Consider the following 15,087-nt stretch of genomic DNA (forward strand, 5'->3'; position numbering starts at 1 on the left):
CAAAGCAAGACTAGTTGCAAAGGGGTTCTCTCAAGTTGAAGGTTTGGATTTTGGAGAGACCTTTACACCGGTTGCAAGACTAGAAGCCATCTATATCCTCCTTGCATATGCATCACATCATGAAATGAAACTTTATCAAATGGATGTAAAAAGTGCATTTTTAAATGGCTTTATTAATGAACTAGTCTATATTGATCAACCTCCCGGGTTTGAAGACCCTAGATATCCTAATCATGTTTATAGGTTGTCCAAGGCGCTATATGGGCTTAAGTAAGCCCCAAGAGCTTGGTATAAGCGCCTTCGGGACTTCCTCATTGAGAAGGGCTTCACTATTGGGAAGGTCGACACCACACTATTCACTAAGAAGCTTGATGGGCATATCTTCATTTGTCAAGTATATGTTGATGATATCATTTTTGGATCATCAAATGAAGATTCATGCAAAGAATTTGGTGAATTGATGTCAAAGGAATTCGAGATGTCAATGATTAGAGAGCTTACATTCTTTCTTAGTTTTCAATTCAAGCAAATGAGAGAAGGGATCTTTATCTCCCAAGAGAAATATACAAAAGATCTTCTCAAGAGATTCAAGATGGATGAATGTAAGCCAATCAAGACACCAATGCCTACCAATGGACATCTCGACCTAGATGAGGGAGGTAACCCGGTTGATCAAACTCTCTACCGTTCCATGATTGGTAGCTTGTTATATTTAACCGTATCTAGGCCCGACATCATGTTTAGTGTGTGTATGTGTGCTAGATTTCAAGCTAATCCTAAGGAAACACATTTAATTGCCGTAAAAAGAATCCTTAGGTATCTTAAGCACACACCAAGCATTGGCCTTTGGTATCCAAAATGAGCTATATTTGAATTAGTTGGCTATTTTGATTCGGATTATGCCGGTTGCAAAGTTGATAGAAAGCACATCCGGAGGGTGCCATTTACTTGGTAGATCACTTGTGTCTTGGTCCTCCAAGAAACAAAATAGTGTGGCTTTGTCCACCGCCGAAGCGGAATACATTGCCGTGGGTGCTTGTTGTGCACAAATATTATACATGAAACAAATTTTGCTAGACTATGGTGTAGTTCTAGAAAAGGTACCTCTTTTGTGCGACAATGAAAGTGCAGTAAAACTTGCAAATAATCTAGTTCAACACTCTCGCACGAAGCACATAGATATCCGCCATCACTTTCTAAGAGATCTTGTTGCTAAAAATAATATATCACTAGAAGGTATAAGAACCGAAGATCAATTAGAGGATATCTTCACTAAACCGCTAGATGAGGCTACATTTTGTAGATTACGGAATGAACTCAATGTACTTGATTTTAGTAACTTCACTAAAAATTGAGCTTGTGTTGTCCCTTGCATTCATTGTAACATACAACATGTTTAATTTTTAGTAATGCATATAGGGCTTGTCTAACATGGTTAAGATAACCGCCGAAAAGCGTGTGAAGAAGCTTAACCTTGGATCAAACTTGACAAGCAACTAGATTTACTTACAAGTATTGCATATGCATGGATGTTATTTTGTCGTTTTGTTCGATTTGCCCTCTTATTTGCCTATTTTCTTAAAAAGAATTATAGCCTAAGGCAAAATATTTTGAACAACTTGAGGGTTTGAGAGAGGTCACTCACATCAGTCCCAATTGGTGTTTATTTGGATCTTATTTAGGTTGGGACTTGATTGGGAATAGGCAGCGCGGAGGAACATTGAAGATTTGCTGGAAAAGAGTGACCGGACGCTGCACCGGACTCTACAGTCCAGCGTCCGATCAGTTCATAGGAGGTGAACTCGCTGCAAAGGAGTGACCAGACTCTGTCTTTCAGCGTCCGGTCAGAAGACGTCTCAGCGTTCGGTCGTGTGATGAAGACGAAGGCTAGGTTGACCGGACACTGGCTGCGTCCAGTTGGTGTCCACCGGACGCGTCTAATCGCGATTCCAGAGGAATTGGACCTCTCTGGAATCGACCGGACGTTGGGTGGTAGCGTCCGGTCGCTACCACCGGAGCGTCCGGTCAGTAGATCTCGTGCGGCTTTAGGACTCTTTATCTGTTTCCTTTCTTGTCAACGGGGGAACCCTATTTAACCAAATCGGCCGTACCCTTTGCCCCATCCGGTTCATGCCCTAGCCGCTGTCGCCACCATAACTCCTCCGCGCCAGCTCGCCGCACCAGCTTGCCACGCCATCACCGCCGAGCCCTGCAGCCGCCGTGCCACCGCGACCGAGCGCCACCGTAGCCGCTCGCCACCGCTGTCCTGCATAGCCAGCACCTCCCCAAGCCGCTCCGTGTCTCCCCATGCTCCTAAGGCGCCTGTCCGCGCAAGCCTCACCAGAGCCGCTCCTTGCCTCGCCATCGTGTCTCCTCAACGGCAGTGCAGTCCACATCCAGCGTCGGTAAGGCCCTGCTTGTGCCCTAGCAATCCAAATTTCCATCTTGCCACGACTTAGCAATTCATCACAGCATTGACTTCAATTGCATACAGGGCTGTCAATTCACCGCTCATCACGAACCCTAACCCTAGGTCTTCCGGTGGTTCCCCGTGTGTCACTTTTCTTTTCATCGGATCGCTGGTTCGTTAGGTATCAAGCTAGTCATTTCTATTTTGCATCTAAATTGCTTGCTCTCATAGGGTTTCGCATCTTTTAGATATATCGTATTTACTTGTATATCCATCTATTCCATCGTGCAACGAGTCAGTGTTGTTGAGGTGTCAGTGGTAGTTGACAGTCAACTCAGAGCCAAGCTCGCGAGTACAGATCGAGGCCAAGCCTCGAGAGTGTCAGTGGATAGTTGATCTTGTCAGCGGCAGTTTTTCTCTTGTCAGATCAGATGGCTCGCACCAAGAACGTTGGTGGTGGTCCAGGAGATGACGATCGGAGGCCCCCGCCTCGCTTGCCCATAGGAACCAAAGGCAAGGCGACGAAGTAGGTTACATCAAAGAAGCGTAAGTATCCTGATGCAGAGATAGCGAGAGCAGCAGTAGTCGCTAAGGCCATAGAGCATGCCGAGAGAGGAGGTGATCGTAGTGGTGTTGTCATTGTAGATCAGCAGCTTACACCAGCACAGAGGGTAGCAGTTGAGGAGGCTGAGCGTCTTTATGGTGGTCCACCTGGGACTATCATGATGGCAAGACGTCATCTGCCTATTGAGGAGCCTCAGCCTCAGGGGGAGTCCCAGCAGGAGCCACAGCAGCAGCCCCCACCAGCAGAGCCTCAGCCAGCTCAGGAGACTCAGGAGGGCCAGCAGGCCAAGGAGGCCGAGGAGACCGAGCAGGCACCCCAGCCATAGCTACGCCACTCTGGTCGTACCCATGTTCCAGTCTCACCGAGGCCGCTGACGCAGTGGAGGGGATCGCGTCCACTGCCTAGACCATAGGGTCCGCCTCTAGTGGTACATCTTGACTTGAGGGCCGCCACGGCCAAGCAGGTTTGGCGGCTGATGTTTGTAGAGTTTGAGGTGTGGTTTCCTCCGAGGAGGGATGAGAGAGCAGCAGAGGGTTTCTATACACCACTCCAGGAAGACTTCTACAATGCATATCTGAACAGTGGGGCAGTCTTTTGGTCTCAGAGAGTCTGCAGTATTGAGGCTATTATAGCAGCAGCCAGAGAGCATATTCGCCCCTACTTATCATATCTACCGGGGCTGACAGATCTGATTGGCCAGATAGGATTATATGTACCATCTTGGGTTCGGTAGTTCTATGCTTCGCTCTACGTTGACCCGCATCATAACTTCATACACTTTGCATTCAGAGGTAGAGACTACAGGATGATGAGTTTCAGGGCTAGGGAGATACTGAGGCTATAGGAGCAGCCTGTTAGGTTACATGAGGTGTGTTATGGACAGCAAGAGCCTCCCAGGCGTCCTCATAGAGGTTTGGTGCCCCCTACTGATCTTGTGCGACATTGCTTCAAGGAGCCCTTTGGTGAGGGGTCGAGGAGGAACCCCAGTGACCTTACTCCTACAGCTCGAGTGCTAGAGGCTATCATAAGGAGGACACTACTTCCCTGGTTGGGATACAGAGAGGGTCTAACTCGCCTACAGCTTTGGCTCCTTAATGCCCTGATGCAGCAGACTGTGTTTGATATTTGGGACCTCCTTCTATCAGAGATGGAGGATACTATAGTTGAGGGCTTCAAGGGTCACAGGCAGCTTCCATATGCACATTGGATCACATTCCTAATGCTCAAGGCTGTGCAGGTTAGGACCCCAGAGATGGTTGCCGAGTATAGAGGTGCCACCACAGAGTTTCTAGCTTATAACATGGCACAGAGGATCAGGCATAGCACACCACAGGCATCCACTCAGCCTCGCCATTGTCTAGATGTACCAGAGTCCGTAGCTCAGCAGGACGAGATTATCAGAGGCATAGCAGCTACTGAGGAGGAGCAGCTTGAGGCTCAGCAGGAGAGGAGTGAGTCTAGTGACAGTTCTGATGATGACTACCTGCCTATTCCTCGGATGCCTCCACACAGACATGATGCAGAGGCCGATAGTTCTAGCTTAGCTCCACCTGCACCGCAGACGGACCCCGCTTTGATTGCTATTCTTGAGCGAATGCAGCAGGATCAGGCATGACAGGCTCAGGAGACCGCTGCCAACTTTGCACAGTTTCAGGCTCGTCAGGATGAGTTCCAGCGACAGTAGTAGATCCTCCAGTAGCAGCAGCAATAGTTACTCATGCAGCAGCAGCTTTTAGGATTCATGCAGCATGTAGTGACAGCCATTGGGGCCCCACAGCCACAGCCTTCGCCCTAGATTGGTCAGCCTGCTACCACTATGATGACTCCAGCAGTATAGCCTAGTGGGCTTCAGAGTTAGGGATAGCCTCCAGCTCAGTTTGCTTCTCCCATAGTATAGGTGTCCCAGTAGTTATCCTCGCCAGTGATAGCCCCGCAGTTCACACCATTTCAGACGGGCTTTACACCGAATCAGTCATCCTCGCTATTTGTGCCTGACATGTCAGACTCCAGGAGTCTTGGAGCATCTTTTAGCGAGTTAACAGGGATGCCTACACCACCACATATGCATGCCCCAGGTCCTTCTACAGCAGCTCCCGTCGTCGTGACTACTTAGAGGCTCCCTTCTTCTATCGCATCTTCAGATCCTACGACAGACATACCAGCAGCATCACAGGCAGCACCTGCCTCAGCTCAGACCTAGACCATTTCAGTGATGCTTCCAGCTACAGTGGATCAGTCAGTACAGAGCTCAGGGTCAGATGATGATGGCGCCTAGTTCCAGCTTGCTCCTCGTACTTCAGCGCCCGGCTTATCCGCTGCAGCCTCGCCGACCGACCCTTAGGTTTTGGTGTTTGACGCCAAAGGGGGAGAGGGATCGAGTGTGATAGATTTAGGGGGAGCGACGTATCTAGGGGAGCTTAGTTATCTTCTTAGCTTATATATTACATTTGGAGTTTTTATGTGTGATACACTATTATGCATTCATCGTGTGTTAACTTTCATGCATTGAACTATATATATGTGATAGTGATATCTACGTGACCATGATATATGACATGTGTGCTCTCTACTGTGAATTATTTATATGTCATATCACTAGTGTTATGCTCATTTGCCTTTGCTTTCGCGTTTTACTCCGATGCAAATGAGCTTTATTACTTGTACTCATGCTTATTTCATATCTTTTGAGTACATCATGTTGGCTTGGTTCATATAAGCTTGACTAACACCTTTGTTCGCATTGACAAAAGCTTATATGATCCAAGCATGTTAAAAACCTCAACTCTTTCACATACTCGAGGTGGTATTGTCATCAATCACCAAAAAGGGGAAGATTGAAAGCATCTAGGCCCCTAGTTGGGTTTTGGTGATTAATGACAATATAAGATTACTATGACTAACGTGTGTTTTGCAGAGACAATTAAGTTATGTCATAGTAATGGAGATCAATTGGGCAATCAAGGTGGTCATGCCTCTACGATGGAAATCATTTCGGTTTTCAAAGGATGGATGACAAGGTTAAGGATGACTAGTTCTAAGTGTCGATTGGAGTTGGAGAGACACTTAGAGTAGTTTAGGACTTTGTTTTTTCCTTTGGCCGTACTATTAAGGGGGATATGGACGGGTAGCTTGACCTAGACGAGTCTAGTGAGTTAGGTGTGGTGCACACTTATCAAAACCAGCGCTAGGTAGCTCCTACATATGCCTAAGATCCTTTGGAGCAAACTTCATTCACATATGATCGAGAGTTGGAAGTGAATGGAGGGTCAAATGCTGACCGGACGCTGGCCGCAGGGTCCGGTCAGTTTATTTGACCAAGGAGATTGCGTCTGGCGCGACCAGACGCTGAGTGGTCGAGTGACCGGACGCTGAGGTCCAGCGTCCGGTCGACTCCAGTAAGGTTCTAGAGAAGGAATTCTGCGACCGAACGCGTCCGGTCAGTACTGACCGGACCCTGGGGGTTCAGCATTCGGTCGAGTACAGTAAGGTTCCAGTGAGGGATATTTGCGACCGGACGTGTCCGGTCAGTGGTGATCGGACCCTGCCAGCGTCCAGACAACACTTAAACACTGGTGTGTGGGTTGAACTGACCGGAGCGTCCGGTCAACATGACCGGAGCGTCCGGTCACCCCGCAGAGGCACATAACGGTTCGTTTTTCAACCCATGTTATAAATAGAAGCTCCACTCGTGTGTGGAGTCACTTTTGCTCATTCCAACAGCTGATAAACACATTTGTGAGTGCCAAGAAGAGCAAGGTCCTAGTGAGGTGATTGAGATTTGAGAATCCAAGAGAGAAGCCTCATTAGTGAAGCAAGAGTAGCAAAGTGTGCATCCACCCGTCTCCCTACGCTTGTTGTGGTCAAGTGAGAGTTCGTGCTTGTTACTCTTGGTGATCGCCATCACCTAGATGGCTTGGTGGTGATTGGAGAGCTTGGTGATCATCCGGAGAGCTTGTGGATGACCCAACTCAAGTTGTGAGTGGTTGTGGGTGATTCACCGCGACGGAGTGTCAAAGAATCAATCCGTAGAGAGCACTTGATCCTTGCGCGAATCAAGGGGGAGCTACACCCTTGCACGGGTGCTCCAACGAGGACTAGTGGTGAGTGGCGACTCTCCGATACCTCGGCAAAACATCGCCGCGTTCCTCTCTCTCTATTTACTTTGAGCATTTACTTTGAAATTTTACTTTGAGCAATTCAATACTTGTCTTTACATTCATAGAATTGTCATGCTAGAGTAAATTTGGAACATAGGTTGCAAGTCCTTTTGTGCGTTATATTAATAGAAACACTTTTCTAGGCACAAGGGGTTAATTGGGCTAACAATAGGATTTAATTATTGCAAGAAAATTTAGAATTAGCCCAATTCACCTCCCTCTTGGACATCATGATCCTTTCAGGCATGCCGCACAACGTTTAGGGCGCGGGAGGTGAGGTTGGAAAAGGAGTGAACGATGAATGGACTGGGCAGAGAACAAAAGAGGAAAAAAAAGAAAATTTTACAAAGAGTAGGCTCAATGTCCACGTCACACTTATGTACATTGCTTGGGACAAAATGCAAAGTGTCTACAGAGGCATACATACATATAATTGGCCATCTCTCTTTTACATATCTATAGACTCTGACACGGCCTGTATGGAAGATGCTTGAAACACGTTTTAGTAGAAGGCGTCGTCTACGTTTAGTCCAAAACGCGTGTTTTAGTCTACGCATTCTAATATATCAAAGCAGTTTGCTTTGGCCGATGCTCAAGGTGTCCACGTCGGTGAAAAAATTTTGTAGCGTCCGATCGTCATTCCACGGTCCAAAAACTACGAATCGTGTTACCTCCTCACCCAACAAATATATATCGTGGCTCCAACTTCTCCATCCAGCTCCTTCCCCTTCCCGATGGTTCCCGACCCCGACACCCTCCTCCTCTCCGCTCTCTCTCTCTCTCTCTCTCTCTCTCTCTCTCTCTCTCTCTCTCTCTCTCTCTCTCTCTCTCTCCCTCTCGCACGCGCGCGCGTGATCCATGTGACCATGGCGGCGGTACACGGAGCGCACGGGCGGGGTGGCACAGCTGCGGACGCCCTCCTCCTCCCCTCCCCCCCCCCCTCTCTCCTCTCCGCTCGCTCCCTCTCTCTCCCGATGCGGCCAGAGCGACGGCAGCCAGTGCGCGCAAGTGGGGAGACGCGGCTATGGCCGCAATCCCCCCCCCCCCCCCCCCCCATGTCGGCCGGGCAAGCACCGCCGGCATGGCTGCCTCCCCGGCGCCACCTCCTCCCTCTGCTCCGTGTGTGGTGTTGTGCTACAGGAAACCCTAGGTTCCTGTTGTGGTCCGAGTGGCGCCTCCATGGTTGCAGCGGCACGAACAGAAAAGGTTCGACTTTTTTTGCATTCATCTACTAAGAGATTTATTAGTTTTACAATAGGATATTGGCCTTCCCTGATTTAGTACTTCACCAAGTAGGATATTGGTCTTCTCTGATTTGCAGTTCTAAAGCGAATTATATTGCTCACATGCATCGTTTGCTTTAGTTTCATCATGTACATATGTTAATTCAGACAAATAGGATATTGGTCTTCCCTGATTTGCAGTTCTCAAGTGAAGTAGATTGCTCACATGGATCGTTTGGTTTAGTCCAACCGACTGCCGACGCGCGCGAGGGCGCGCGTGATGGACTACTCTATCTTTAGTCCATAAACATATCGCGTGTGCAGGGAGTCAATGTCCATCATGTACTCGGAGAAGAAAGCCAATTGCCAATGAAGATAGTGCAACTGGAACTGGGGGAATCTCCACTGAATAATCCGGCTAATAAGTACAAGTGTACTAGTACGTTGTTAAACAACTTTTAGCAACTTGTGGGAAATGAAAGGATTAATTAAATTTGAAGTCAAATCAATGGGGTTTGGATGCCCGGCCATGGTGCCCGCTAGTTGGCTGGCGATGCATGTGAGCATGACCCTAATAGCTAGCTGCTACCTTGGATCAGTGTCAGTGAACAGTGATCGTACGTGGGCACGACCTGGTCGTCGAATCGTCGATAGAGAGAGTTTTGTCTTGGATGAACAATTAGTCGTCGTCCCCCTTCCTCCGATCCTTTTATGTTTTGAGCGTCCTTGTGGCTAGCTAACTAGTGCACATACTGAGCTATTGGGGCGATGTGGGGCGTCCTGGGCAACGCGGCCACCGTTGCGCAGCTGGCCGGGTTCGACGCCGCCGGGCTCATCGCCAAGATCCGGCAGGCGGCGAGGACGGCTCAGCAGAACAACAAGGACTGTGAGCTCCTATCGCGCCGCGTCGACATCCTCGGCGAGCTGCTCCCACGTCTGATGCGGCAGGACACGGAGGCCGTGCGGGCGCTGGCCGGGCTGGACGGCGCGCTGTCGGAGGCGCACGAGCTCGTCATGTCCTGCCAGGGGAGGGGCCGGACGTACCAGTTCTTCACGGCCTCCAGGATGGCCGACAGGTTCAGGGACGTCGAGAAGAAGATCGACTCCTACCTCTCGCTCATCCCAGCAATCAGCTACATCTGCATAACCAGCCGTCTCGATGCAAATCACGCCACCTCCCGTTCCCAATCCCAGCTGGTACTGGTAAGTGTTCATGATCTCTTTCTGTGCTTTGGAACAAATAAAGTGAAGTGATGATGCATGCTTACTGGACGGTCTGCCTATTGTTATCTTGGATCCATCCCCAGGAGGAGTCGGGAGCTGAGGGTCGGGAGTTCACGCTAGCGGAGATCGCGGTGGCCACCAACAACTTCGCCGTCCTGCTCAGCGACGACGCCGACTCTGGAACCAAGGTGTACAAGGGCAAGCTCCACAACGGGCCTGAGGTGGCCGTCAAGCGCCTCAACCGCACGCGGCAAGGCGCGGAGGATGCCTTCTTCAAGGAGCAGCACATCCTCTCGCCACTCCGCAACGACCACATCGTCTGCCTCCTGGGCACCTGCGCCGACGACGGCGAGCGCATGCTGGTCACCCAGTACATGCCCAACGGCTCGCTCTACGACCAACTGCATGGCCGCAGGCACCAGTCGTCGTCGCCGGTGACGACGTCCTGGAAGTCGCGCGTCGAGGTGCTGCTGGGCGCGGCGCGCGCTGTCGAGCACCTTCACTGCCACGCCGTGCCGCTCATCATCCACGGCAACGTTGCCTCCTCCCACGTGCTCCTGGACGCCGCCAGTGCGCCGCGCCTGTCTGGCTTTGGCGCGTCGGTGTGGCAGGCGGCGGGCGTCGCGTCACAGGCCGTGGAGGTCGCCGGCGCCAGGTCGTGCAGCGGGTACGCAGACCCGGAGTACTGCAGCACGGGCCACATCAAGCAGGCCAGCGATGTTTACGGCCTCGGTGTGGTGATGCTTGAGGTCCTAACGGGGCAGCCACCGGTGGTGAGTGTCTGGGACGAGGCGAAGCAGAGCGTGGTGCCCATGTCCTTGGCGTCGTTCGCGCTGCCGAGCATCCAGACCGGTAGGCTCTGTGACGTGCTCGACAGGCGCCCGGCGCCGCAGCCGACGACATGGCAGCAACTCCAGCCGCTGCAGCTGGTGGCTAACATGGCGGTGCAATGTCTCTGTCTCCGCGGGGATAACCGCCCCGCCATATCAGATGTCGTCGCCAACCTCGAGCAGGCGCTCCGCCTCATATGAAAACATATGGACATTCTTAGTTATATATACAGGTGAATTTGCTTGCCATTCAGCTATATCCTGTATGTGGAAAATCTGCTCAAACTGTGTGTTGGATTGCTTGTTGAAGATTATAAGTTAGCTTAGAATTAGTACCGACTGATATGTCACAAACTCGCAACAGGCTAGCCGCGTTAGATTCAGTGAGAAAAATAGCGCTAACTAGTGAAGCATGAATGTCGCAACAGGCTAACTGAGTGGAAGAACAAGTATTTGTGTCTAAATAAATTGAAGAAGACGTAATTAACACGCTTTGCACAATCCACTGGAGCGAGTACTTCACTAGGTTCTTTTTTGTCAAAAGAGTAAAATGTACGGCCCATAGATGTACTTCTGTAAAAACTAATGCTGAATGTACAGACTCCTTCACGAGATATGATAATGCTGTGCCAGCATTTGAGAGAGAAACACGGTTGGCTGGTTTGATGAGTACTATTCATCAAATCAGCCAACAGTGTTTCTCTCTCACACAACCAGTCAGTTTCAGTCAAGTTTCTGCCAGCCGAACGGGGCCTTAGTAATGACAAATCAAACAAAGATATATGTTTTGTTAACCACGCATGGGATGAGACTGAGTTATAATTCACGCAAAAATTAAATGAACGAGATAGAGAACAAAAATAAAGTCAATGTTACCCTAGTAATATAATGCCTTATTCTTTTATACTTCATGCGTTCTAAATTGTAAGATGTTTTGGTTTTTTTACACATATCTTTTACTATATATATCTATAGATATATTATATATTTAAGTACATATCAAAAGTAATGTATCCAGAACAGACACAACATCTTATAATTTAGAACAGAGGAAGTAACATACACGGTCATCTAATTATTATTTTTGTTTGGTTCAAGTTTTAATTTTTATATACACTCTTACATAACACTTGCACTACGAGGCAAATGGAACTTTCGGTGCACATGATTGGCAGAGAGTAAGTTTACAATAATATTGTAGCTTCCTATACAAGTTTGGAATTCAAATCAAAGTACCGGCGTGGGTAATTGGACATACATTTGGAATTCAAATCAATTTTCAGTGAATAAAGCATACAAGCAATTGAGTGGACATTTAGCTCGCCCAGTTTACAGATGGATTTGGAGGAGCTCCTGCCAAAACAAACACAAAGTGTTCTTCTGGCTACTGATCAAGGACATGCTAAGCACTAGAGAGCTACTTGACACTGCAGGATTTTAACTGTGTTTTGTGCAATGGTGCTACAGAAGAGTCCTTGACACACCTATTCTATCTTGCCCTTTTGCTACACAATGCTGGGCCTGGTTAAACATTCAGGTGGACCCAAGTTTAGACCCTTTTCAAAACCTCCAAAGCTTCAAGGATCAGCTTCAAGTCCCCCTTCTTCATGGAGGTAATCATTTTGATGAGCTGGACAATTTGGAAAGTGCGAAATGACTTGATCTTCCGCCAGATTAACCCAACTCTTTAGCAGTCCAAATACCATTTCAGACAAGAGCTCCAGCTTCTGCTTCTGAGAGCCAAAAGAAGCTACTCTCCCCGGATAATTCAATGGATTGTCAATCTTACTTAGCTTGGATCCGGCTTGTAGTTGCTTTTCTTTTCTTTATTTCCTTCTTTGTATCCTAAACTGCTCTGCTCAGCTCCCTCCCCCCACTCTATAAATGTTCTTTTATCTGCTTTTTTGCAGCTTTTTATTTAATTCCAGTAGGGGCATGCCTCTCCTGTTTCCTTAAAAAAAATGCCTTGGTGCAGTCCTACTTCGCGTCAAACAAATGCAAATATTACTTGCTCAGTTCATAAAGACACAACTTACTTACCTTATAATTGAACCACGTATTATCACAGGAAAAGAAAAAAGGATTTGATCATCATCATCGGCACAATCGAGATGAACCAGGGTGCTGAGGGGATCACACTGTCCCAGTCTATGTGCCTTCTAAATTTTCATTCAAAAATTTCTTTGCTTGCCTCCTATTAACTAAAAATTTGCATTTCCCTGCTTGCCAGGTATTGTACTATACTGCTGAATCTTTCATGTTATTTATAACAGATTAATTGTATCTCACAGTATTACTTGATAGCTAGATGCTTACAACAGCTCTACCTGTTTAGATGCTCAGTAAGATCTCAGCTGAGTAAAGTACAGTGCATGCAGAAACCAGGAATGTGAGATGCGATTAGTTTGACTTGAATCTAACAGAATGAATCCATACAATACTATCACTCTCATAGTATCTACCTGCGCAAAGCGCGGGGATTCTGGCTAGTTTACATATAAGAGTAGTGAGTTGTATATTCAACACAAGTCAATTCCGAAATTGGCATTTGTTCACAGAAGAAGAGAGTAAATAAGCAGATTGATCTGTGCCTTTCTGTGCTTTTGCCGTCTCTTTGAAACCTTTTTATCTTGTGCATATAATATTTTTGTTGAGGATACATAAGCAAAGTCAAATGTACGATCCATCTTGAAAGTAAGTTTCTTTATTATCAGAGCCTTTCCGGCTAAAAGTTCTGATTTAGCGAACCAAGTTATATTTATTATTAAATGAAAGAAAAATAAGGATGGAAAAAAAAAGCTACAGAAATGCTTTATTTTTTTTTTTGGAGTAGCTACAGCATGCTTTTGATCGGTGCAGAACAGCAGATGGGCGCAGATGGCTATTGGACGGACAGGAAGAGCTGCCATGAGCTGAACGCTTACTGCCTGGCCCATTAAGAAAACAAAATGAGTGGCCCAAAAAAAATATTAGCAGCCCAAAGGGGAATAACGGTTCACCCAGCACGTTCTCTTCTTCCTTGCCTCTTCTCAGACCAAAATCAAGGTATGGAAGTTTCAAAAAAAAAAATCAAGGTATGGCAAGCGCCGTACCTCACAAAAACCCCACTACCAACTCTCTTCCTTTTCCCCTTGCTACAGTTGTCCAAGACGAAAAGGAGACGACGAGAGTTTCCGGCGGCGATTCCGCCAGCCCCTTCCCTCTCCGACGGCCGGTTAGGCGCTGGAGATGGAGGTGGACCGGGGAATCGGCATGCGGATGTACATAGGTTAGCTAGTTATCTATCTAGTCCTAGGTTGTGCTCACCGTCGGTTCTCGTCGATAGAGCTAGGGTTTGCCGGGGGTGACAATCCTCGGCGGCTTGCTTTTCCTGGCGACGCCGACAAGGCAGAGGCGGCGACGGCGCAGGAGAATAACTTCGCCTGGCCTTTTCCTCGCCCCGGTGATGTTCTACTCAGGTGTCAATGGCGAGGTCACGGAGAGCTGTACAAGAGTCGGAGCTGGCCGGTGCGGTTCCGATGGCTCTAATCTTCATGGATACAGAGGAGGCTGTGGGTACCGCGGTTGGAAGGTGAGAGGAGCTCAAGGTCCCCTCGACGTCGGACGGCGGCCGATGGCGAGCTTTGATCTAGGGTCAGAGAAGCTTGGAGTGCGTCCCCGGCCGATGGATTTGCAGCGATGGCTTCATCTACTGTGGCTCATGTCAAAGCCTTTGTGCGAAGGAGCTTCTCTTGATCTAGGGCCATGGCGGCTTCGTCGGCGGCGGCAGTTGGCGACGGAGACCTATGGAGTTTTCGAGAAGCACATGGTCCAAGGACCTTTATGTAATTTCTATTTTCTTTAGGGGCCTTTGTGCAAGTCGGTTGGGACAGCTGTCCCTATATCCTGATCGTACGTACCTGTATTTGTACACGTCCCTGTATGTTTTCCTTACCTAGAAATACAGATACGTATTATAAAAAAAAGTCGCAACTCACTATATTGAGCCCTCCGCCTCTAACCTTTTGTCAATCTAGGTCCTCTAGCCAACTTGGATGCATCGTTCAAGCATACAAGACGATGTTTTTAGCTGACAAAATATTTTTCTAGGTAGTTTCACTGCTAAAAAAGAATTTGTAGCAACGCTTCTTTTTTTAGGGGCGGCTCTACAAATGGTGCACAAACGAGTCGTCGCTACAAATTCATCTGTAGGGGCTGCTGGTGTTATCGCCGTCCCTATAAATCGGATTTGTAGGGGCGTCTAAATTTGGAGCCGCTCCTACAAATAGACGCTAAATAGTAAAAATTAAGCACTAAAATTCGAATTTTTTCAAACGACCCTGGATAGAGAAATGACCAAAATAAAAGTTGTAGATCTCGAAAAGTTACGAAACTTTTCTGTTTACAACTTTTTCATTTGAAATTATTTACTACTTTAAAATTCTATTTAAAATTTAATTTTAAAATTGTTGAAGGACGCTGATTTCTCTTTTTAATCTCTGGCTAAAACTTATAACTAGTGTTTCTCCCTCGTACTAACTTCAAATTTGATGATTTTTCCTAAAATTTTCTCAAATCATGCTCTATCAATTTATTGTGTTTTTAGAGCTATTATTTTGTCCATCTTTTCGTGTGACTGTATTTTATCTATTTGAATTTTAAAAAATGGCAACTTCAAACGTTATTTTGAAATATTAAA

At 47.6% G+C, this 15,087-nt stretch overlaps 1 protein-coding gene across 2 annotated transcripts; it reads left to right on the top strand.

Annotated features, from left to right (window-relative positions):
* The first annotated feature begins 9,079 nt into the window (after positions 1-9,079).
* On the top strand, positions 9,080-12,510 carry LOC136505494 (putative serine/threonine-protein kinase-like protein CCR3). 2 transcript variants are annotated; one of them, XM_066500653.1, is made up of 3 exons: positions 9,080-9,558; positions 9,663-10,642; positions 12,478-12,510. In XM_066500653.1, the coding sequence occupies exons 1-2, from the start codon at positions 9,124-9,126 to the stop codon at positions 10,608-10,610; spliced, it is 1,383 nt and encodes a 460-aa protein (XP_066356750.1). In that variant the 5' UTR covers positions 9,080-9,123; the 3' UTR covers positions 10,611-10,642; positions 12,478-12,510. The 2 variants fall into 2 exon arrangements, with proteins under 2 accessions (XP_066356750.1, XP_066356749.1); XM_066500652.1 differs by lacking the exon at positions 12,478-12,510 and having other exon boundaries at positions 9,663-10,889.
* Positions 12,511-15,087: the final 2,577 nt, after the last annotated feature.

The sequence above is a fragment of the Miscanthus floridulus genome, chromosome 14 (genome assembly GCF_019320115.1).
Source record: "Miscanthus floridulus cultivar M001 chromosome 14, ASM1932011v1, whole genome shotgun sequence".
NCBI classification, from domain to species: domain Eukaryota; kingdom Viridiplantae; phylum Streptophyta; class Magnoliopsida; order Poales; family Poaceae; genus Miscanthus; species Miscanthus floridulus.